We start from the raw sequence: 26,160 nt of genomic DNA, 5'->3' as shown, positions 1-26,160 counted from the left end.
TGCCTGTCCAGGCGACTCAAACACCGTCAGGGGCTGTGAAACGCCCTTTGCCTCAGTCGGTCGACACAGACCCAGACGCAGGCACTGACTCCAGTGGTGACGGTGACGAATCAACCGTATTTTCCAGTAGGGCCACACGTTATATGATTTTGGCAATGAAGGAGGCGTTACATTTAGCTGATACTACAGGTACCACTAAACAGGGTATTATGTGGGGTGTGAAAAAACTACCTATAGTTTTTCCTGAATCAGAAGAATTAAATGACGTGTGTAATGAAGCGTGGGTTGCCCCTGATAAAAAGCTGATAATTTCAAAGAAATTATTGGCATTATACCCTTTCCCGCCAGAGGTTAGGGAGCGCTGGGAAACACCTCCTAGGGTGGACAAGGCGCTAACACGCTTATCTAAACAAGTGGCGTTACCCTCTCCTGAGACGGCCGCACTTAAAGATCCATCAGATAGGAGGATGGAAAATATCCAAAAAAGTATATACACACATGCAGGTGTTATACTACGACCAGCTATAGCGACTGCCTGGATGTGCAGTGCTGGGGTAGTTTGGTCAGAGTCCCTGATTGAAAATATTGATACCCTGGACAGGGACAATATTTTACTGTCGTTAGAACAAATAAAGGATGCATTTCTTTATATGCGTGATGCACAGAGGGATATCTGCACACTGGCATCACGGGTAAGTGCTATGTCCATTTCGGCCAGAAGAGCTTTATGGACGCGACAGTGGACAGGCGATGCGGATTCAAAACGACATATGGAAGTTTTGCCGTATAAAGGGGAGGAGTTATTTGGAGTCGGTCTATCAGATTTGGTGGCCACGGCTACAGCCGGGAAATCCACCTTTCTACCTCAAGCTACTCCCCAACAGAAAAAGGCACCGACTTTTCAACCGCAGCCCTTTCGTTCCTTTAAAAATAAGAGAGCAAAGGGCTATTCATATCTGCCACGAGGCAGAGGTCGAGGGAAGAGACAGCAACAGGCAGCTCCATCCCAGGAACAGAAGCCTTCCCCGGCTTCTACAAAAGCCTCAGCATGACGCTGGGGCTTCTCAAGCGGACTCGGGGACGGTGGGTGGTCGTCTCAAAAATTACAGCGCGCAGTGGGCTCACTCGCAGGTAGATCCCTGGATCCTGCAGATAATATCTCAGGGGTACAGGTTGGAATTAGAGACAGATCCACCTCGCCGTTTCCTGAAGTCTGCTTTACCAACGTCCCCCTCCGAAAGGGAGACGGTTTTGGAAGCCATTCACAAGCTGTACTCTCAGCAGGTGATAGTCAAGGTACCTCTTCTACAACAAGGGAAGGGGTATTATTCCACTCTTTTTGTGGTACCGAAGCCGGATGGCTCGGTAAGGCCTATTCTAAATCTGAAGTCCTTGAACCTGTACATAAAGAAGTTCAAGTTCAAGATGGAGTCACTCAGAGCAGTGATAGCGAACCTGGAAGAGGGGGACTTTATGGTATCCTTGGACATCAAGGATGCGTATCTCCACGTTCCAATTTACCCCTCACACCAGGGGTACCTCAGGTTCGTTGTACAAAACTGTCACTATCAGTTTCAGACGCTGCCGTTCGGATTGTCCACGGCACCTCGGGTCTTTACAAAGGTAATGGCCGAGATGATGATTCTTCTTCGAAGAAAAGGCATATTAATTATCCCATACTTGGACGATCTCCTAATAAGGGCAAGGTCCAGAGAACAGCTAGAGATGGGATTAGCACTGTCGCAAGAAGTGCTAAAACAGCACGGGTGGATTCTGAATATTCCAAAATCCCAGTTAATGCCGACAACTCGTCTGCTGTTCCTAGGGATGATTCTGGACACGTTCAGAAAAAGGTTTTTCTCCCGGAGGAAAAAGCCAAGGAGTTATCCGAGCTTGTCAGGAACCTCCTAAAACCAGGAAAGGTGTCTGTACATCAATGCACAAGAGTCCTGGGAAAAATGGTGGCTTCTTACGAAGCAATTCCATTCGGCAGATTCCACGCAAGAATTTTCCAAAGGGATCTGTTGGACAAATGGTCAGGGTCGCATCTTCAGATGCACCTGCGGATAACCCTGTCTCCAAGGACAAGGGTGTCTCTTCTGTGGTGGTTGCAGAGTGCTCATCTATTGGAGGGCCGCAGATTCGGCATACAGGATTGGATCCTGGTGACCACGGACGCCAGCCTGAGAGGCTGGGGAGCAGTCACACAAGGAAGAAACTTCCAGGGAGTATGGACGAGCCTGGAAACGTCTCTTCACATAAACATTCTGGAACTAAGAGCAATATACAATGCTCTAAGCCAGGCAGAACCTCTGCTTCAGGGAAAACCGGTGTTGATCCAGTCGGACAACATCACGGCAGTCGCCCATGTGAACAGACAGGGCGGCACAAGAAGCAGGAGTGCAATGGCAGAAGCTGCAAGGATTCTTCGCTGGGCAGAGAATCATGTGATAGCACTGTCAGCAGTGTTCATCCCGGGAGTGGACAACTGGGAAGCAGACTTCCTCAGCAGACACGATCTTCACCCGGGAGAGTGGGTACTTCATCCAGAAGTCTTCCACTTGCTGGTAACCCGTTGGGAAAGACCAATGGTGGACATGATGGCGTCTCGCCTCAACAAAAAACTGGACAGGTATTGCGCCAGGTCAAGAGATCCGCAGGCAATAGCTGTGGACGCGCTGGTAACGCCTTGGGTGTACCAGTCGGTGTATGTGTTTCCTCCTCTGCCTCTCATACCAAAAGTATTGAGAATTATACGGCAAAGAGGCGTAAGGACGATACTAGTGGTTCCGGATTGGCCAAGAAGGACTTGGTACCCGGAACTTCAAGAGATGATCACGGAAGATCCGTGGCCTCTACCTCTAAGGAGGGACTTGCTTCAGCAGGGTCCCTGTCTGTTTCAAGACTTACCGCGGCTGCGTTTGACGGCATGGCGGTTGAACGCCGGATCCTAAAGGAAAAAGGCATGCCGGAAGAAGTCATTCCTACTTTGATTAAAGCAAGGAAGGAAGTAACCGTGCAACATTATCACCGAATTTGGCGAAAATATGTTGCGTGGTGCGAAGATCGGAGTGCTCCGACGGAGGAATTTCAACTGGGTCGATTCCTACATTTCCTGCAATCAGGATTGTCTATGGGTCTCAAATTGGGATCTATTAAGGTTCAAATTTCGGCCCTGTCGATTTTCTTTCAAAAAGAATTGGCTTCAGTCCCTGAAGTCCAGACCTTTGTTAAGGGAGTGCTACATATACAGCCTCCTGGGGTGCCTCCAGTGGCACCGTGGGATCTCAATGTGGTTTTGGACTTTCTAAAATCTCATTGGTTTGAACCACTAAAGAAGGTGGATTTGAAATATCTCACATGGAAAGTGACCATGCTTCTAGCCCTGGCTTCGGCCAGGAGAGTGTCAGAACTGGCAGCTTTATCTTACAAAAGCCCATATCTGATTTTCCATTCGGACAGGGCAGAACTGCGGACTCGTCCGCATTTTCTCCCTAAGGTGGTGTCAGCATTTCATCTGAACCAGCCTATTGTAGTGCCTGCGGCTACAAGTGACTTGGAGGACTCCAAGTTACTGGACGTTGTCAGAGCATTAAAAATATATATTGCAAGGACAGCTGGAGTCAGAAAATCTGACTCGTTGTTTATATTGTATGCACCCAACAAGATGGGTGCTCCTGCGTCTAAGCAGACGATTGCTCGTTGGATCTGTAGCACAATCCAACTTGCACATTCTGTGGCAGGCCTGCCACAGCCTAAATCTGTAAAGGCCCACTCCACAAGGAAGGTGGGCTCATCTTGGGCGGCTGCCCGAGGGGTCTCGGCATTACAACTTTGCCGAGCAGCTACGTGGTCAGGGGAGAACACGTTTGTAAAATTTTACAAATTTGATACTCTGGCTAAGGAGGACCTGGAGTTCTCTCATTCAGTGCTGCAGAGTCATCCGCACTCTCCCGCCCGTTTGGGAGCTTTGGTATAATCCCCATGGTCCTTTCAGGAACCCCAGCATCCACTAGGACGATAGAGAAAATAAGATTTTACTTACCGATAAATCTATTTCTCGGAGTCCGTAGTGGATGCTGGGCGCCCATCCCAAGTGCGGATTATCTGCAATAATTGTACATAGTTATTGTTAACTAATTCGGGTTATTGTTGAAGGAAGCCATCTTTCAGAGGCTCCGCTGTTATCATACTGTTAACTGGGTTTAGATCACAAGTTGTACGGTGTGATTGGTGTGGCTGGTATGAGTCTTACCCGGGATTCAAAATCCTCCCTTATTGTGTACGCTCGTCCGGGCACAGTACCTAACTGGAGTCTGGAGGAGGGTCATAGGGGGAGGAGCCAGTGCACACCACCTGATCTGGAAAAGCTTTACTTTTTGTGCCCTGTCTCCTGCGGAGCCGCTATTCCCCATGGTCCTTTCAGGAACCCCAGCATCCACTACGGACTCCGAGAAATAGATTTATCGGTAAGTAAAATCTTATTTTCTGGGTGTGGTGCAAATATAGATTAAAGTTATTTAAGATATTTAAACTAATGGCACTACTTAGCACACAAATAGAACTCTTAATGGTATATTAACCAATTAAGTATCATCTAATATAGCACAATTAAGGTCATTATGACAAATGTAAATAATTAATATAATAAGATTTTACTTACCGGTAAATCTATTTCTCGTAGTCCGTAGTGGATGCTGGGGACTCCGTAAGGACCATGGGGAATAGACGGGCTCCGCTGGAGACATGGGCACTTTAAGAGAGAATTTAGGTTCTGGTGTGCACTGGCTCCTCCCTCTATGTTCCTCCTCCAGACCTCAGTTAAGGAAACTGTGCCCGGAAGAGCTGACAGTACAAGGAAAGGATTTTGGAATCCAGGGTAAGACTCATACCAGCCACACCAATCACACCGTATAACTCGTGATAAACTTACCCAGTTAACAGTATGAACAACAACAGAGCATCAGATAACCCTGATGCAACCATAACATAACCCTTATTTAAGCAATAACTATATACAAGTATTGCAGAAGAAGACCGCACTTGGGACGGGCGCCCAGCATCCACTACGGACTACGAGAAATAGATTTACCGGTAAGTAAAATCTTATTTTCTCTAACGTCCTAGTGGATGCTGGGTACTCCGTAAGGACCATGGGGATTATACCAAAGCTCCCAAACGGGCGGGAGAGTGCGGATGACTCTGCAGCACCGAATGAGCAAACACAAGGCCCTCCTCAGCCAGGGTATCAAACTTGTAGAACTTTGCAAAAGTGTTTGAACCAGACCAAGAAGCTGCTCGGCAAAGCTGTAATGCCGAGACCCCTCGGGCAGCCGCCCAAGAAGAGCCCACCTTCCTTGTGGAATGGGCTTTTACTGATTTTGGAGGCGGCAATCCAGCCGCAGAATGAGCCTGCTGAATTGTGTTACAGATCCAGCGAGCAATAGTTTGCTTTGAAGCAGGAGCACCCAGCTTGTTGGATGCATACAGGATAAACAGCGACTCAGTTTTCCTGACTCCAGCCGTTCTGGCTACATAAACCTTCAAAGCCCTGACTACATCTAGTAACTTGGCATCCTCCAAGTCACGAGTAGCCGCAGGCACCACAATAGGTTGGTTCAAATGAAAAGATGACACCACTTTTGGCAGAAATTGCGGACGAGTTCGTAATTCTGCCCTGTCCATATGGAAAACCAGATAGGGGCTTTTATGTGACAAAGCCGCCAATTCTGACACACGCCTAGCCGAAGCTAAGGCCAATAGCATGACCACTTTCCACGTGAGATATTTTAACTCCACGGTTTTAAGTGGCTCAAACCAGTGTGATTTCAGGAAACTCAACACCACGTTAAGATCCCAAGGTGCCACTGGAGGCACAAACAGGGGCTGAATATGCAGCACTCCCTTTACAAACGTCTGAACTTCAGGAAGAGAAGCCAGTTCTTTTTGAAAGAAAATGGATAGGGCCAAAATCTGGACCTTAATGGACCCCAATATTAGGCCCAAAGTCACTCCCGACTGTAGGAAGTGAAGGAAACGGCCCAGCTGGAATTCCTCTGTAGGGGCATTCCTGGCCTCACACCAAGCAACATATTTTCTCCATATACGGTGATAATGTTTAGCCGTCACGTCCTTCCTAGCCTTTATCAGCATAGGAATAACCTCATCCGGAATGCCTTTTTCTGCTAGGATCCGGCGTTCAACCGCCATGCCGTCAAACGCAGCCGCGGTAAGTCTTGGAACAGACAGGGCCCCTGTTGTAACAGATCCTGTCTTAGAGGTAGAGGCCATGGGTCCTCTGTGAGCATTTCTTGTAGCTCTGGATACCAAGTCCTTCTTGGCCAATCCGGAACAATGAGTATTGTTCTCACTCCTCTTTTTTCTTATGATTCTCAGCACCTTGGGTATGAGAGGAAGAGGAGGAAACACATAAACCGACTGGAACACCCACGGTGTCACTAGTGCGTCTACAGCTATCGCCTGAGGGTCTCTTGACCTGGCGCAATACCTCTGTAGCTTTTTGTTGAGGCGGGATGCCATCATGTCCACCTTCTTGATGAAGTCCCCACTCTCCCGGGTGGAGGTCGTGCCTGCTGAGGAAGTCTGCTTCCCAGTTGTCCACTCCCGGAATGAACACTGCTGACAGTGCTCGTACGTGATTCTCCGCCCATCGAAGAATTCTGGTGGCTTCCGCCATCGCCACCCTGCTCCTTGTGCCGCCTTGGCGGTTTACATGAGCCACTGCAGTGATGTTGTCTGATTGAATCAGCACCGATTGGTTGCAAAGCAGGGTCTCCGCTTGACTTAGGGCGTTGTATATGGCCCTTAGTTCCAGGATATTGATGTGAAGGCAAGTCTCCTGACTTGACCACAGACCCTGGAAATTTCTTCCCTGTGTGACTGTTCCCCACCCTCGGAGGCTTGCATCCGTGGTCACCAGGACCCAGTCCTGAATGCTGAATCTGCGGCCCTCGAGAAGGTGAGCACTCTGCAGCCACCACAGAAGAGACACCCTGGCCCTGGGGGATAGGGTGATCAGCCAATGCATCTGTAGATGCGATCCAGACCACTTGTCCAACAGATCCCATTGAAAGGTCCTCGCATGGAACCTGCCGAAGGGAATGGCCTCGTATGACGCCACCATCTTTCCCAGATCTCGCGTGCAGTGATGCACCGACACCTGTTTTAGTTTTAAGAGATCACTGACCAGTGTCATGAGTTCCTGAGCCTTCTCCGTCGGAAGAAAAACCTTCTTCTGGTCTGTGTCCAGAATCATGCCCAGGAAGGACAGACGCGTCGTAGGAATCAGCTGTGACTTTGGAATATTCAGAATCCAGCCGTGTTGTTGTAACACTTCCCGAGAGCGTGCTACGCTGATCAGCAACTGCTCTCTGGACCTCGCCTTTATGAGGAGATCGTCCAAGTATGGGATAATTGTGACTCCCTGCTTTCGCAGGAGCACCATCATTTCTGCCATTACCTTGGTAAATATTCTCGGTGCCGTGGACAGACCAAACGGCAACGTCTGGAATTGGTAATGACAATCCTGTACCACAAATCTGAGGTACTCCTGATGAGGTGGATAAATGGGGACATGAAGGTAAGCATCCTTTATGTCCAGAGACACCATAAAATCCCCTTCCTCCAGACTTGCGATGACCGCTCTGAGCGATTCCATCTTGAACTTGAACCTTTTCAGGTATATGTTCAGGGATTTTAAATTCAATATGGGTCTGACCGAACCGTCCGGTTTCGGTACCACAAACATTGTCGAATAGTAACCCCTTCCCTGTTGAAGGAGGGGAACCTTTACCACCACCTGCTGGAGATACAATTTGTGAATTGCTGCTAACACTATTTCCCTCTCCATGGGGGTAGCTGGCAGGGCCGATTTGAGGTAACGGTGAGGGGGCATCACTTCGAATTCCAGCTTGTATCCCTGAGACACAATCTCTATAGCCCAGGGATCCATCTGTGAGTGAACCCACTTGTGGCTGAAATTTCGGAGACGCGCCCCCACCGGGCCTGGCTCCGCCTGTGGAGCCCCAGCGTCATGCGGTGGATTTAGTGGAAGCCGGGGAGGACTTCTGTTCCTGGGAACTAGCTCTATTGTGCAGCTTCTTTCCTCTGCCCCTGCCTCTGGCAAGAAAGGACGCACCTCGGACTTTCTTGCCTCTATGTGATCGAAAGGACTGCATTTGGTAATACGGTGCTTTCTTAGGTTGTGAGGGAATATATGGCAAAAATTTTGACTTTCCAGCCGTAGCTGTGGAAACCAGGTCCGAGAGACCGTCCCCAAACAACTCCTCACCCCTGTAAGGTAAAACCTCCATGTGCCTTTTTGAGTCGGCATCGCCTGTCCATTGCCGAGTCCACAGGACCCTTCTGGCGGAAATCGACATTGCATTTATTCTAGAGCCCAGTAGGCTAATGTCTCTTTGGGCATCTCTCATATATAGGACAGCGTCTTTTATATGCCCTAGGGTCAGTACTATAGTATCCTTGTCCAAGGTATCAAGTTCCTCAGATAAGGTATCTGTCCATGCTTCTACAGCACTACACATCCAGGCCGACGCAATCGCCGGCCTTAGTAGGGTACCTGAATGTGTATAAATGGACTTCAGGATACCCTCCTGCTTTCTATCCGCAGCATCTTTTAGGGTGGCCGTATCCTGTGACGGCAGGGCTACCCTCTTGGATAAGCGTGTTAAAGCTTTGTCTACCCTAGGGGAGGATTCCCAGCGTAACCTGTCCATTGGCGGGAAAGAATACACCATAAGCATCCGTTTGGAAATCTGCAGTTTTCTATCTGGCGATTCCCAAGCCTTTTCACATAACTCGTTTAGCTCATGTGAAGGGGGAAAGGTCACCTCCTGCCTTTTTTCCCCATACATATGAACCCTCTTGTCAGGGACTGGGGTTTCCTCTGTGATGTGTAACAGATCTTTCATTGCTATAATCATGTAGCGGATGGCTTTAGCCAATTTAGGCTGTAACTTTGCATTATTGCCATCGACACTGGAGTCAGAATCCGTGTCGATATCTGTGTCAACAATTTGGGATAGTGGGCGCTTCTGAGACCCTGACGGCCTCTGCGCTGTAGGATCAGGCATGGGTTGAGACCCTGACTGTCCCAAGGCTTTATCTTTATCCAACCTTTTAATGCAAGGAATTAACATTATCATTTAAAACCTTCCACATATCCATCCAATCGGGTGTCGGCGCCGTCGGCGGCGACCCCACATTCATTTGTACCCGCTCTGTTTCCACATAGCCTTCCTCGTCAAACATGTCGACACAAGCGTACCGACACCACACACACAGGGGATGCTCTAATTGAAGACAATTCCCCCACAAGGCCTTTTGGAGAGACAGAGAGAGAGTATGCCAGCACACACCCCAGCGCTATATGTCCGAGGAATCACACAGTAACTTAGTGTTTACCCAGTAGCTGCTGTATATACTGTTTTTGCGCCAAATTTATGTGCCCCCCCTCTCTTTTTACCCTCTTTCTACCGTGATTCTGCAGGGGAGAGCCTGGGGAGCTTCCTCTCAGCGGAGCTGTGGAGAGAAAATGGCGCTGGTGAGTGCTGAGGAAGAAGCCCCGCCCCCTCAGCGGCGGGCTTCTGTCCCGCCTTTTGTGTGTAAAATAATGGCGGGGGCTCATGCATATATACAGTGCCCAACTGTATATATGCTGCTTTTTGCCATGAGGTTCCCAATTGCTGCCCAGGGCGCCCCCCCCTGCGCCCTGCACCCTACAGTGACCGGACTGTGTGGGTTTAGTGTGGGAGCAATGGCGCACATCTGCAGTGCTGTGCGCTACCTCATATGAAGACTGGAGTCTTCTGCCGCCGATTTCGAAGTCTTCTTGCTTCTAACGCCGGCTTCTGTCTTCTGGCTCTGCGAGGGAGACGGCGGCGCGGATCCGGGATCGGACGACCAAGGGTGCGTTCCTGTGTACGATCCCTCTGGAGCTAATGGTGTCTAGTAGCATAAGAAGCAGGACCTATCTTCTAGTGAGTAGGGCTGCTTCTCTCCCCTCAGTCCCACGTAGCAGAGAGTCTGTTGCCAGCAGATCTCTCTGAAAATAAAAAATCCTAACAAAATACTTTCTTGTTTAGCAAGCTCAGGAGAGCTCACTAAGGTGCACCCAGCTCGTCCGGGCACAGATTCAAACTGAGGTCTGGAGGAGGGACATAGAGGGAGGAGCCAGGGCACACCAGTATCCTAATTCTTTCTTAAAGTGCCCTGTCTCCTGCGGAGCCTGTCTATTCCCATGGTCCTTACGGAGTCCCCAGCATCCACTAGGACGTTAGAGAAATGTATATTCAAAAAAAAACATCTGTACAATCACACATGTCCAAGTTTATCAAATCATGAACAAACTGCTTAACAGGCAGGTATCCAATACAGACCTCCGTTATAACTGCAACTTAATGTTATATGTGCATATGCGCCAACATCACATACACAGCAGGACCGACAGACGGAAAGGGCAAAGCTGCAAAGTGTAAAGACTGGAGGAGCTATAGCGCGGCGATACACAGGTGATGTGCAAGACACAAAAACTTCCTTCCGGAGAGCAAATGCAAGGTGATATACAAAATGTCAACATTTATAAATGGGTCAAAATAGGGTACACCACTATTATAGATACGAGGAAAAAGAAAACTCCTCAATTAGACCAGACGGACTCATAGAATTAAGATCATAAATCCATTGGCATTCTCTACGTAAAAGCAATTTATGTGTGTCGCCCCCTGGTGGAAGTGCTGCACTACAGAAGCAGAAGTCTGTGATATTATGTCCTTGTAATGTGAAGTGTTTTGCCACTGGTGGCGTGCTGGATTCCACCTTTATTAAAGCCTGTTTAATAGACGAATGGTGCACGCCAATGCGCTCCTTTAACATGCGGATGGTCTTTCCTACATAGATGTAGGGACATACAATTGCATACACCACCAAGCGTCTCTCGCAATTCATACGATGTTTAAGGCGATAACTCTGCCTGATGTAGGGTGATGAAAGCTGCTGTCTGTAATTAGAAATCGACAATTGACACATTGACAATATTGATTCCTTATATACACCTCTGGTTTGTTACATTCTGTTTGGATGACCCTTTGAGGAAGGTGCGCCAGCACCGAACCGGCAGCTGTCAGGGTGGGGGCTGCCATACCCCAAGCTGCTTATGCCTGTCATCATATGATAAGTATATTTCTATTACTGCTTCATTAGATGGTGTTACTACGCTTCCATGAATCTATCCTTGGTTGTGCCGGTCTTTCCACCATAAGAACCCCTGGGAACTTTTCATGGACTTTTTGCTACATTAAATTACAGACCCTGCACACAATATTGTGCTGAAGGTGTGTGCGGTTAACTTCTTGTTTGCTTATATATATATATATATATATACACATACACACACACATACTGTATATACATACACATATATACATACATACACACACACATATACATACACACACACACACACACACATACATACATACACACATATACATACATACATATATAGAAAGCAATATAGAAAGCAAATTGAAAGAGCAGGTAGTGATGGGAGATTTTAACTATCCAGAGATAAACTGGAAAAACGATTCATGTGATACTGCTAGGGGCAATATGTTTTTACACACACTTAATGATAACTACTTAGTTCAACTAATTGAGGAACCAACTAGGTACAATGCAATCTTAGACCTGGTATTAACAAACAATGGGGATTTGGTATCAGGTATTATAGTAGGGGAACCCATAGGAAACAGCGACCACAATATGGTCACATTCAATATCAGTTTCCATAAACAGCCCTATACTGGCTCAACTAGGACTCTAAACTTTAGCAAAGCGAATTTTGAAATGATGAGGGTATTTACAGGGATATTGAATGGGAAGGTTTGTTTTTAGGAAAAAATACTACGGAGAAATGGGAGGTACTAAAATTCCTGCTAGCGAAAAATACACTCAAATGTATTCCTATGAGCAGCAAAAAAAGGAATAAAAATCATAAACTGATGTGGCTTAACAAAAAGATTAAGGAACTTATGGGCAAGAAAAGGCGAGCATTTAAAAAATACAAATCTGACAGGGAAGCAGAGTCATTTCAGCACTATAAGGAATGTAACAAAATATGCAAAAAGGAAATAAGAGCGGCTAAAGTAGAAACTGAAAAACTAGTAGCAAAGGAAGGCAAAGCGAATCCCAAAAAATTATTTAAATACATTAATAGCAAGAGATTAAAGAAGGAGAGTATAGGCCCTTTAAAAGACAAGTTGGGAGTCTTAAGCAAAAATGATAATGACATAGCGGACACACTAAATGAGTTTCTTTCAACAGTATTCACTAGAGAGGACCCAATTCAGGGACTGACACACAATCTCAATAATGTGAATATCACACTGATAGGTACTTATTTAAGCGAGGAAGTAGTCTGTGACCGATTAAAACATTTAAAGATAAATAAATCACCAGGGCCCGATGGTATTCATCCAAGGGTTCTAATGGAGCGTCACTCTGAACTGGCAAAACCGCTATCTTTGATCTTTAAGGATTCAGTTATATCAGGTATGGTTCCCAAAGACTGGCGTATAGCGGAAGTAGTGCCTATATTCAAAAAGGGAAGTAAAGCTGAACCAGGTAATTATAGACCAGTTAGTCTTACATCTATAGTGGGGAAAGTATTGGAAGGTATTCTAAGAGATAGTATTCAGAAGTTCCTTGAAGTCAATAAGGTCATTAAAAGGAATCAACATGGGTTTATGAAGGACAGATCCTGTCAAACCAACTTACTTGGCTTTTATGAAACAGTAAGCGCAAACCTAGATCAGGGTAAAGACGTGGATGTAATCTTTTTAGACTTTGCCAAAGCGTTCGATACTGTACCACACATGAGACTTATCTACAAGCTACAAGAATCAGGGCTAGGAAGTACAATATGCACTTGGGTCAAAAACTGGTTAGATAATAGGGAGCAGCGCGTTGTGGTTAATGGATCTTTTTCAACTTGGATTGAAGTGCTAAGTGGTGTGCCGCAAGGCTCAGTATTAGGACCGCTATTGTTCAATATTTTCATTAACGACCTAACAGAAGGTCTAGAGAGCATGGTGTCAATTTTTGCAGATGATACCAAATTATGTAAGGCTATAAATACAGAGGAGGATGCCGAGTCTCTTCAGAACGACTTAGTTAAATTAGAAGCTTGGGCAGCCAAATGGAGAATGCGCTTCAACACAGACAAGTGTAAGGTAATGCACTGTGGTAACAAGAACATAAATTACACCTACCTACTAAATGGGGTAAAATTAGGGGATTCTGTACTGGAAAAGGACTTAGGTGTCCTCATAGATAGCAAACTAAGCAGTAGTACCCAAAAGTAGGACTGCAGCAAAAAAGGCTAATAAGATATTAGCATGCATAAAACGGGGTATTGATGCTAGGGACGAGAGTATTATACTCCCGTTATATAAATCACTAGTGAGGCCACACCTGGAATACTGTGTACAATTCTGGGCACCGTACTACAAAAAGGATATCCTGGAGCTAGAAAAGGTTCAGAGGAGGGCGACCAAACTAATTAAGGGCATGGAGACGATGGAAGACAAGGAAAGGCTTGAAAGACTAGGCATGTTTACATTGGAAAAGCGGAGACTAAGAGGGGATATGATCAACATCTACAAATATATAAGGGGACAATACACAGAGCTTGCGCGGGACCTGTTTTTGGTTAGATCAACACACAGGACTCGTGGACACTCGCTCAGGTTAGAGGAGAGGAGATTCCGCACAATACGGCGTAAAGGCTTTTTCACGGTAAGGACAATACGTGTTTGGAATTCCCTGCCCGAGGGAGTTGTAATGGCGGAATCTGTCAACACCTTTAAGAATGGGTTAGATAAATTCCTAATGGATAAGGATATCCAGGGGTATGGTGCATAGTCATGCATTATAGTTACTATAAATAGGGATAAAATGCAACGGCTGACAGCAGCATGAGTCAGAAATTTTAGTCAAATCATCATGCATAGGAAACCGTTACTATGTTTGTTAGATACACAGATACACATATAGATACACACACATATACATACACACATATACATAATATACATATAGCTACACACACATATACATACATACACATATAGATACACATATATACATACACACATATAAACACATACATACACACATAAACATAATATACATATAGCTACACACACATATACATACACACACACACACACACATATATATATATACATACATACATACACACACACACACACACACATATACATACATATATAAATACACACACATATACATATACACATATACATACATATATACACACACACACACACACACACACACACACACATATACATACATACACACACACATATACATACATATATATATATAGATACACACATATACATACATACACACATATACATACACACATACATATACATACACACATATACATACATATATATAGATAGATACACACACAGGCACGTGAAGCTGATCTCTGAGAACTTCGCCAGGACAGACGTTAAGTGAAAGGTCTCTGATGCTGAATCATGCTGCGACGGGAAGCGGTACACAGTATTTGACACAATTTTCACACTTCCTTTCTCTTCACTTTATCTCTCTCCAAGCTTTCATAAATCCCGCCATCCCTATTTTGACTCTGCTGAACGTCACAGGGAGGTTACATAGGTGTAAACATTCTATGATGTAAGGTTAGGCTGGTGTTATATAAGAGATGCCTTCACAATGGAAATGCTAGACAATCTAGATGCCAATATAAAACCTGGAGATCAGGCTCAGACAACCCATGGCTAGAATATCCCATAATGTCTAGCAGATCTAGTATTTCCAATCACTATCCTGCAAAGCATCTAATGGCAGCAATGATTACCGGGGTGTCTGCATGAGCTCATGTTACGGACGTTGGCTACATGCGCAGGTGACAATAGGGGTCAGGTCAAGCTGTTCAGTCCACAAACCAAGTGGTCAGATGACACAAGGGGCAGACTAGATCGGCCAAGTGGTTCTTATCTGCCGTCACTTTCTGCGTTTCTATATTACCCTCTTGCATTGTGTGTGGGGCATTTTCCCTACATCAGGTCATGGGGTTGATTCTGAGCTTGTATCGCTGCACCCTGGTAAAACCCTGCTACACTGCAAGGGGCAGATGGGACAAGGGGGTTATTCAGAGATGGGTGCAGATTGCTGCATACACAGCCAGATCTGCATCCAAAGAAACAACGGTGGTGAATGTTCTACAGTGCCAGGTTCCAAATGACAATCTGTGGCGCTATCTGATCATGGAAGGATGGCTAAAATCACTCCCAGCCTGGGTAGGAACTTACTCCCATATATGTAAAGTGCATTTATCAACGTCTGTTCTGCAGGAATTGAATACTCACAGTTTTGATACAAAAAATAAAAAAAAATCTGCAGAAAAAAACCAATGAATTAAGAGTAAGAAAGTTTTACTGGTTCACAATAAAAACACTGTCTGCACTAATCTGTGTGGTGTCATTGTAATACAGGAAGGCTGCTGACTACTTCTGCTAGAACATCAGAAACCTGGGAAAATCTGCATTTATAAAGAACATGGAAAATGACTCAGAGAAAAGGTGCAGGATCGTCACTGGTGGCCTGAACCATCACCTCCCCCCCCCAGCACAGGACTAGTCCACCCCACACATCAGGCCCAGATACTGCAGCAATTGGACAGTCAACCAGTTTTCTGAAAAGGAAACTTCTAGATGTGTAGTGTTCTAAAAAAAAGTCTATACAGGTTGAGTATCCCATATCCAAATATTCCGAAATACAGACTTTGTTGAGTGAGAGTGAGATAGTGAAACCTTTGTTTTCTGATGGCTCAATGTACACAAACTTTGTTTAATGCAAAAAGTTATTACAAATATTGGCTAAACTTACCTCCAGGCTGTGTGTATAAGGTGTATATGTAACATAAATGTATTCTGTGCTTATATTTAGGTCCCATCACCATGATATCTCATTATGGTATGCAATTATTCCAAAATACGGAAAAATCCCATATCCATAATACCTCTGGTCCCAAGCATTTTGGATAACGGATACTCAACCTGTACCTTAAAGAAAAACGTTTTATTATCTGTGGGACACAAAGATCACCCGGTCAGACAGTGTATAACGAAGGTTGCTTACGTCTAAGCTGCCGCGTTTCACTGGGTTCAGCACAAGCAGCTTTTTTAGCAGGTTTTCACAGTCTGTCAGCACAAGCAGCTTTTTTAGCAGGTTTTCACAGTCTGTGGACATATAGAAAGGTATACGATACTTTCCTCGTAAAACTCGCTCCCGCAATTCCTTTACAAACAAAACAGAGTGTTACCACGTCAGCCAGCACTTTCTATGTACATATGACATTTACACACACACATCACAGCTACGTCCATTGCAGCCCGACCAACATTTGTTATACTCTGACTAGTTTATTACGCCAGTTCTCTGCAGTTAGATGGGGGCACCGGCAGCCCACAGAGAGAATGAGGAACGCTGTAATAATACATTATTGTAACTAGTCCTCATATATGCATGTAACAGTGAGTACAGCTAACCGTATCGTCAGTACACTCAGTATATCAACTGTGACTTAAAGAGGAAAAACTTTGCATCTGATACTGTATTGTACATTGCTTTGACTGCAGACTATCAGGACTATATCAGCGACATGGGGAGGACGCCCAGCACAGGGACTAACCCCCCCCTTCCCCCAGCACAAGGCTAGTCCACCCCGCATGTCAGTCCCTGCCCACCCCTTTCCCCAGCACAGGGCTAGTCCACCCCGCATGTCAGTCCCTGCCCACCCCTCCCCCCAGCACAGGGCTAGTCCACCCCGCATGTCAGTTCCTGCCCCCCCTCCCCCCAGCACAGGGCTAGTCCACCCCGCATGTCAGTCCCTGCCCCCCCCTCCCCCCAGCACAGGGCTAGTCCACCCCGCATGTCAGTCCCTGCCCCCCCCTCCCCCCAGCACAGGGCTAGTCCACCCCGCATGTCAGTCCCTGGCCACCCCTCCCCCCAGCACAGGGCTAGTCCATCCCGCATGTCAGGTCCTAACCCCCCCTCCCCCCAGCACAAGGCTAGTCCACCCCGCATGTCAGTTCCTGCCCCCCCTCCCCCCAGCACAGGGCTAGTCCCACCCCGCATGTCAGTCCCTGCCCCCCCCTCCCCCCAGCACAGGGCTAGTCCACCCGGCATGTCAGTCCCCTGCCCCCCCCCCTCTCCCCAGCACAGGGCTAGTCCACCCCGCATATCAGGTCCTACCCCCCCTCCCCCAGCACAAGGCTAGTCCACCCCGCATGTCAGTTCCTGCCCCCCCTCCCCCCAGCACAGGGCTAGTCCACCCCGCATGTCAGTCCCTGCCCCCCCCCTCCCCCCAGCACAGGGCTAGTCCACCCCGCATGTCAGTCCCTGCCCCCCTCCTCCCGCCAGCACAGGGCTAGTCCAACCCCGCATGTCAGGTCCTAACCCCCCCCTCCCCCCCAGCACAAGGCTAGTCCACCCCGCATGTCAGTTCCTGCCCCCCCTCCCCCCAGCACAGGGCTAGTCCACCCCGCATGTCAGTCCCCTGCCCCCCCCTCCCCCCAGCACAGGGCTAGTCCACCCCGCATGTCAGTCCCTGCCCCCCCCTCCCCCCAGCACAGGGCTAGTCCACCCCGCATGTCAGTCCCTGCCCCCCCTCCCCCCAGCACAGGGCTAGTCCACCCCGCATGTCAGTCCCTGCCCCCCCTCCCCCCAGCACAGGAGCTAGTCCACCCTGCATGTCAGTCCCTGCCCCCCCCTCCCCCCAGCACAGTGGCTAGTCCACCCCGCATGTCAGGTCCTAACCCATCCCCTCCCCCCAGCACAAGGCTAGTCCACCCCGCATGTCAGTCCCTGCCCCCCCTCCCCCCAGCACAGGGCTAGTCCACCCCGCATGTCAGGTCCTAACCCCCCCTCCCCCCAGCACAAGGCTAGTCCACACCGCATGTCAGTCCCTGCCCCCACCCTCCCCCCAGCACAGAGCTAGTCCACCCCACATGTCAGTCCCTGCCCCCCCCTCCCCCCAGCACAGGGCTAGTCCACCCCGCATGTCAGTCCCTGCCCCCCCCTCCCCCCAGCACAGGGCTAGTCCACCCCGCATGTCAGGTCCTAACCCCCCCTCCCCCCAGCACAAGGCTAGTCCACCCCCGCATGTCAGTCTCTGCCCCCCCTCCCCCCAGCAAAGGGCTAGTCCACTCTGCATGTCAGTCCCTGCCCCCCCTCCCCCCAGCACAGAGCGCCCCGCATGTCAGTCCCCTGCCCCCCCCCCCCCCCCCAGCACAGGGCTAGTCCACCCCCGCATGTCAGTCCCTGCCCCCCCCTCCCCCAGCACAGGGCTAGTCCACCCCGCATGTCAGTCCCTGCACCCCCTCCCCCCAGCACAGGGCTAGTCCACCCCGCATGTCAGTCCCCTGCCCCCCCCTTCCCCCAGCACAAGGCTAGTCCACCCCGCATGTCAGTCCCTGCCCCCCGTCCCCCCAGCACAGGGCTAGTCCACCCCGCATGTCAGTCCCTGCCCCCCCTCCCCCCAGCACAGGGCTAGTCCACCCCGCATGTCAGTACCTGCCCCGCCCCCCTCCCCCCAGCACAGGCTAGTCCACCCCGCATGTCAGTCCCCCTCTCCCCCCAGCACAGGGCTAGTCTACCCCGCATGTCAGGTCCTAACCCCCCTCCCCCCAGCACAGGGCTAGTCCACCCCGCATGTCAGTCCCTGCCCCCCCTCCCCCCAGCACAGGGCTAGTCCACCCCACATGTCAGTCCCTGCCCCCCCCTCCCCCCAGCACAGGGCTAGTCCACCCCCGCATGTCAGGTCCTAACCCCCCTCCCCCCAGCACAGGGCTAGTCCACCCCGCATGTCAGTCCCTGCCCCCCCTCCCCCCAGCACAGGGCTAGTCCACCCCACATGTCAGTCCCTGCCCCCCCCTCCCCCCAGCACAGGGCTAGTCCACCCCCACATGTCAGTCCCTCCCCCCCCTCCCCCAGCACAGGGCTAGTCCACCCCGCATGTCAGTCCCTGACCCCCCTCCCCCCAGCACAAGGCTAGTCCACCCCACATGTCAGTCCCTGCCCCCCCTCCCCCCCAGCACAGGGCTAGTCCCACCCCGCATGTCAGGCCCTAACCCCCCTCCCCCCAGCACAGGGCTAATCCACCCCGCATGTCAGTCCCTAACCCCCCCCTCCCCCCAGCACAGGGCTAGTCCACCCCGCATGTCAGTCCCTGCCCCCCCCCCTCCCCTCAGCACAGGGCTAGCCCACCCCGCATGTCAGTCCCTGCCCACCCCCCACTCCCCCCAGCACAGGGCTAGCCCACCCCGCATGTCAGTCCCTGCCCCACCCCCTCACCCCAGCACAGGGCTAGTCCACCCCGCATGTCAGTCCCTGACCCCCCCACCCTCCAGCACAGGGCTAATCCACCCCGCATGTCAGTCCCCTGCCCCCCCTCCCCCCCAGCACGGGGCTAGTCCACCCCGCATGTCAGTCCCTGCCCCCCCCTCCCCCCGGCACAAGGCTAGTCCACCCCACATGTCAGTCCCTGACCCCCCCTCCCCCCAGCACGGGGCTAGTCCACCCCGCATGTCAGTCCCTGCCCCCCCCTCCCCCCAGCACAAGGCTAGTCCACCCCGCATGTCAGTCCCTGCCCCCCCTCCCCCCAGCACGGGGCTAGTCCACCCCGCAAGTCAGTCCCTGGCCCCCCTCCCCCCAGCACAGGGCTAGTCCACTCCGCATGTCAGTCCCTAACCCCCCCCTCCCCCCAGCACAGGGCTAGTCCACCCCGCAAGTCAGGCCCTGCCCCCCCCTCCCCCCAGCACAGGGCTAGTCTTGCCCCGCATGTCAGTCCCTAACCCCCCCCTCCCCCCAGCACAGGGCTAGTCCACCCCACATGTCAGTCCCTGACCCCCCTCCCCCCAGCACAGGGCTAGTCCACCCCGCATGTCAGTCCTTACCCCCCCCTCCCCCCAGCACAGGGCTAGTCCACCCCGCATGTCAGTCCCTGCCTCCCCTCCCCCCAGCACAGGGCTAGTTTCCCCCCGCATGTCAGTACCTGCCCCCCCCCCTCCCCCCCAGCACAAGGCTAGACCACCCCACATGTCAGTCCTGCACCCCCTCCCCCCAGCACAGGGCTAGTTTCCCCCGCATGTCAGTACCTGCCCCCCCTCCCCCCAGCACAAGGCTAGACCACCCCACATGTCAGTCCCTGCCCCCCCTCCCCCCAGCACAAGGCTAGTCCACCCCACGTCAGTCCATGACCCCCCTCCCCCCCAGCACAAGGCTAGACCACCCCACATGTCAGTCCCTGACCCCCCTCCCTCCAGCACAGGGCTAGTCCACCCGCATGTCAGCCCCCCCCCCCCAGCACAGGGCTAGTCCACCCCACATGTCAGGCCCTGCCCCCCCCCCTCCCTCCAGCACAGGGCTAGTCCACCCCACGTCAGTCCCCCCCCCCCTCCCCCCAGCACAGGGCTAGTCCACCCCGCATGTCAGCCCCTGCCCCCCCCCCTCCCTCCAGCACAGGGCTAGTCCACCCCAAATGTCAGTCCCTCCCCCCCTCCCCCCAGCACAGGTCTAGTCCACCCCGCATGTCAGTCCCTGCGCCCCCCCCCCCAGCACAGGGCTAGTCCACCCCGCATGTCAGTCCCTCCCCCCCCTCCCCCCAGCACAGGGCTAGTCCACCCCACGTCAGTCCCTGCACCCCCTCCCCCCAGCACAGTGCTAGTCCACCCCGCATGTCAGTCCCTGCCCCCCCTCCCCCCAGCACAGGGCTAGTCCACCCCGCATGTCAGTCCCTCCCCCCCCTCCCCCCAAGCACAGGGCTAGTCCACCCCGCATGTCAGTCCCTGCCCCCCCCTCCCTCCATCGCACGGTGGCCATGCTTTTATACCTGAGGAGTAGTGCCCTACCTGCGCTCTGGCAGAGCTACTCGCCGCGTCCTGGGGCGCATCGGCTGCGTGTGACATCACGCAGCCGCTGCAGCCCGCCGCCCCAACAGTCCGGGACACGCCTCCGTTGTCTGGAATGCGCCCCAACAACAGCATTCTAACGCCGTTGGCACATCCCCTCCCACTCCCCGCAACCGCCTCTGCCTGTCAATCAGGCAGAGGCGATCTCACCAGAGAGATGCTGATAATATCTCACTGGGCTCCTGGGATGCGCACGCGCAGTACAGCCCGCTGAAGAAATCCAATGAATGACCCCCCTTTTTTTACACCAGTGGTTTCCAAACCGAGTCCCGCGGGGACTTGTAAGTAATTTCTGGTCAATGTGATAGGCAAAACCAGTGCAGGTGGCAAAGCAGAGTTGCAGGTGACACAGCAGAGGTGCAGGTGACACAGCAGAGGTGCAGGTGACACAGCAGAGGTGCAGGTGACAAAGCAGAGGTGCAGGTGACAAAGGCAGAGGTGCAGGTGAGACAGCAGAGGTGCAGGTGACACAGCAGAGGTGCAGGTGACACAGCAGAGGTGCAGGTGACAAAGCAGAGGTGCAGGTGACACAGCAGAGGTGCAGGTGACAAAGCAGAGGTGCAGGTGAGACAGCAGAGGTGCAGGTGACACAGCAGAGTCAGAGGTGCAGGTGACAAAGCAGAGGTGCAGGTGAGACAGCAGAGGTGCAGGTGATACAGCAGAGGTGCAGGTGACAAAGCAGAGGTGCAGGTGACACAGCAGAGGTGCAGGTGACAAAGCAGAGGTGCAGGTGACACAGCAGAGGTGCAGGTGACAAAGCAGAGGTGCAGGTGACAAAGCAGAGGTGCAGGTGGCAAAGCAGAGGTGCAGGTGGCAAAGCAGAGGTGCAGGTGGCAAAGCAGAGGTGCAGGTGGCAAAGCAGCGGTGCAGGTGGCAATGCAGAGGTGCAGGTGGCAAAGCAGCGGTGCAGGTGAGACAGCAGAGGTGCAGGTGACACAGCAGAGGTGCAGGTGACAAAGCAGAGGTGCAGGTGACAAAGCAGAGGTGCAGGTGACAAAGCAGAGGTGCAGGCGGCACAGAGGTGCAGGTGACAAAGCAGAGGTGCAGGTGACAAAGCAGAGGTGCAGGCGGCACAGCAGAGGTGCAGGTGGCTAAGCAGAGGTGCAGGTGGCAAAGCAGAGGTGCAGGTGGCTAAGCAGAGGTGCAGGTGGCTAAGCAGAGGTGCAGGTGGCTAAGCAGAGGTGCAGGTGGCAAGCAGAGGTGCAGGTGGCAAAGCAGAGGTGCAGGTGGCAAGCAGAGGTGCAGGTGGCAAAGCAGAGGTGCAGGTGACACAGCAGAGGTGCAGGTGGCTAAGCAGAGGTGCAGGTGGCAAGCAGAGGTGCAGGTGGCAAGCAGAGGTGCAGGTGGCAAAGCAGAGGTGCAGGTGACACAGCAGAGGTGCAGGTGACAAAGCAGAGGTGCAGGTGACAAAGCAGAAGCAAAGCAGAGGTGCAGGTGGCAAAGCAGAGGTGCAGCCCCGTCAGGACAATTGACTTACTTTAATGTTTGCCCTTAAGGTGACGTAGAAAAATGCTGATACTGTACGGTGACTTGAGTTAAGGAAGTTTTGGAAGCACTGCCCTGCACTACTCTTGCGCAGAAACAGAAAGTGCCCATGCAGCTGCTGCTTGGAGGGACTGCCAACCCTCAAAAGGAAGACGCCAATATACAGAGAAATAGCCGCAGTATAGTAGGCAAAAGGGGATTTTTGGTCACTTACCGTTGCTTCTCTGAAGCAGGCTGTGGGACACTGGACCATGGGATTGCAGGTTGGGGCTGGTATTTGGCACTTAAACTACTGTACCGTTAATTCTAAGCTCCTCCCCCTGCGACCTCAGCATGCCAGTACTTCTGGTAAGGAGTTGCAGTAACCCAGAGAAACTGTTAGAGCAATTAAATCCGTAGGGAAAAAGACGGTCAGAACCTAAACCTTGACCATGACTCAAGGGAGGGAACGCAGTGTCCCTCAGCCTTCTTCAGAGAAAACGAGAAAGTGACCAAAATCCTATTTTCTCTTTCTGCAAGGCTGGTGGGACACTGGACCATGGGACGTTCAACAGCCAACCCCAGGGGAGGGAACGCTCAGGCTGCCTGATTGGAGAACTGTACGGCTAAAGTGGGCATCACCTGAGCCAAAAACATGAAAACAAGCAATCGTGTGGACACAAGAGACCTGTTCTGCCAAAACCCCATACCGCACTGCCCATTAGGTCGCCAATGCCTTAGTGGAATGCGCCGACACCCGATCAGGTGTCGGTCGCCCTACACTAGAAGAGGTGACGACTGAGCAGATCCAACACAATGGTCTGCTTTGAAACCAGCCAGCCACGTTTATGTGTGTCATAAAGTATAAGTAATGTAAATGTGCAGCGGACAGAAGAAACTTTTCCAAGTAAATACGCACAGCTGGAACTATGTACAGTACAGACAACTCATCCAGATCCCTTGAAGTTGCTGAAGAAGGAAAAACCAGAAATAACTTTCGTCTGTAATAAACTTAAGATCCACTGAAAGTAAAGGGCTCAAATGGACCCTGTCTGACAGGACCAGATTAGACTCCAACCTCTGGAAGAGCCAAAAACTGAGAGATGAAACTTGGATGTATGAATCCGTCTGTTTACCCCACAAGATGTAGATCTTCCATACTCTCATACTGTGGTAATTGTGTGACAAAACCGGTTTATGGGCTCATTGCATAGTGCGGACTACCGAGGGAGAGAAACTTCCAGCTTTAAAAAGCTCAGTCTAAAAGCCAGGCCATGAAAACCAACCGTGGAAGGTCCTCGAATAGAAGCAGACCTTGTTACAACACGTCTGGATGGTGTGGAAGAAGACACCCGGGACCTGCAGACCTGCATTATGAGAACATTGGCGCACCATGACCTACGTGGCCAGACCAATTTCCCACACCCGGGATGAACACCACAGATAACGCTGCAGTGCTGTTTGTGCCGCCTTGTGATTTACATATGCCATCAAAGATACATCTAGGAGCGCACAACCTTCCCCAGAACTATATATGGTGTTATAGTCACATCAATTAAGATTAGCTACTACAAGTTACCACAAAATGAATACATATCCTACATAATAAAAGTCTAAAGCTGCTCCTCACCTCTATGGGGGGGTAGAGAGTCAAAGTGTTTTGTGCGCAGGTAATCACTAGATTGTGCCTGGTAGAGCAATTCAATTGTTGCTGAGTTCGGGCAGGCACAGCCGCAGGCGCTGACATTACTGCTACGTTCAGTCATATTGATGGGCTGGTAACTAGTATTTATTAAAACTACATATAAAAATCACACAATAATGGATATGGGTCAATCAATTAATTTTATATTATGTTTCTTGTTACTTTTATCAAGTGAAACCCAGTTAAACTAGTTTATTGTTGGGGGGGGGGGGGGGGGGGGGGACACCCACCTATGTAAAAAGTACAGTATGCTGAAATTGTCTTTTATTGTATATTAGCTAATTATTCTCAATGTGTGTAAATTTATGTTCATAAGGAAACGTACACGTTGTAAATTGTTACCATGCTTCAAGAAAAAGAAAAAAAAATCACACAAACACATAAAAACAATTCATACGGTTAATTTCCTGCAGATTTGTTACGTCACTCACACAGTAACTTCCAGTGAATGAGTCCACAAGACCTGGATAGAACTTCATCTCTACTGCAGGAGACAATTCACTAACTGAGGAGAAGATGAAACAGGATGTCTGGTGCATTCATTGTTTACCTCTAGTGATCCAAATGGAACTAGGCAGAAACGGGATCCGGCCAGGCTGTCGGAATACTGACACTGAAATCCCGATACTGCTCAGAATACCGATGCAGAGATCCTGGCATGGATCACAAAGGGCTTCCAGCACTTCTGTTAGGTTCAGGCTGCGGGGGAGGTTTAGGGTGAGCTAGGGGGCTCGGTGGGTGTACACCCATGAGTGGGAATAGTCCCTGTTAGTCGGCATGCCGACTGTCGGGCTGTCCAGCACTCAGGATTCCGGCGGTCACATAACTACATCCCGTTATGGCACCCCATCCGAGGAGACTGGCATCTGTGGTTACAATGACCCAATTCGAAGTGATCAAGGATCAGCCCTGGAGGTGATGATCAGAAACCAATGTAGAGATTGACGAGCGCTCTCAAGAGAACATCTTGCCCAAAAGCTTCATGCACAACTGACGTGACCAAGTTCTGAGGATCCATGCCTTGGACTCCAGCAAGCTAAACCCATTGGAGCAAAGGTGTCGAAGACCACCCACAAGAAATGAAGGCACTGACAAGGAATTAGGTGAGACTTTTAGAAATTCAGGATCCATATGCAAGCCTGAATACCTGAACTGTACGATCTAGGGGGGTCATTCCGAGTCGTTCGCTCGGTAATTTTCTTCGCATCGCAGCGTTTTTCTGCTTAGTACGCATGCGCAATGTTCGCACTGCGACTGCGCCAAGTAATTTTGCTATGAAAATGTTTTTTTACTCACGGCTTTTTCTTCGCTCCGGCGATCGTAATGTGATTGACAGAAAATGGGTGTTACTGGGCGGAAACACGGCGTTTTATGGGCGTGTGGATAAAAACGCTACCGTTTCCGGAAAAAACGCGGGAGTGGCTGGAGAAACGGGGGAGTGTCTGGGCGAACGCTGGGTGTGTTTGTGACGTCAAACCAGGAACGACAAGCACTGAACTGATCGCAGATGCCGAGTAAGTCTGAAGCTACTCTGAAACTGCTAAGTAGTTTGTAATCGCAATATTGCGAATACATCGTTCGCAATTTTAAGAAGCTAAGATTCACTCCCAGTAGGCGGAGGCTTAGCGTGTGTAACTCTGCTAAAATCGCCTTGCGAGTGAACAACTCGGAATGACCCCCTAGATGCGGTTGTAATGGCGGAGCTGAACCAGCTGTCAGAACTAGATAAGGTATGACCGCGATTCCTTTGTGCAGTAAGCTCGCCATCACCAACGTGATCTTGGTGAAAACTTGCAGAGCAGTCGAATTTCCAAATGGTAGTTTTCGGAACCAACTACAAAATGGAGAAAGGAATGATGAGCGGCCCAAATTGGAATGTGGAGATATTCATCTCTGACTTCTAATGAGGCCAAATATTTG

General features: G+C 50.4%; 1 protein-coding gene across 1 annotated transcript in view; it reads right to left on the bottom strand.

Annotated features, from left to right (window-relative positions):
• MARK1 (microtubule affinity regulating kinase 1) overlaps positions 1-26,160 on the bottom strand; it is a 721,120-nt gene that overhangs the window by 172,811 nt on the left and 522,149 nt on the right. The window contains exon 8 of the mRNA XM_063919434.1: positions 16,240-16,398. Coding sequence (XP_063775504.1) covers positions 16,240-16,398 — 159 coding nt within the window. The remainder of the gene's footprint in view (positions 1-16,239; positions 16,399-26,160) is intronic.

This window comes from Pseudophryne corroboree, chromosome 4 (genome assembly GCF_028390025.1).
Source record: "Pseudophryne corroboree isolate aPseCor3 chromosome 4, aPseCor3.hap2, whole genome shotgun sequence".
In the NCBI taxonomy this organism is placed as follows: domain Eukaryota; kingdom Metazoa; phylum Chordata; class Amphibia; order Anura; family Myobatrachidae; genus Pseudophryne; species Pseudophryne corroboree.
This window is presented reverse-complemented; position numbering and strand designations above follow the sequence as displayed.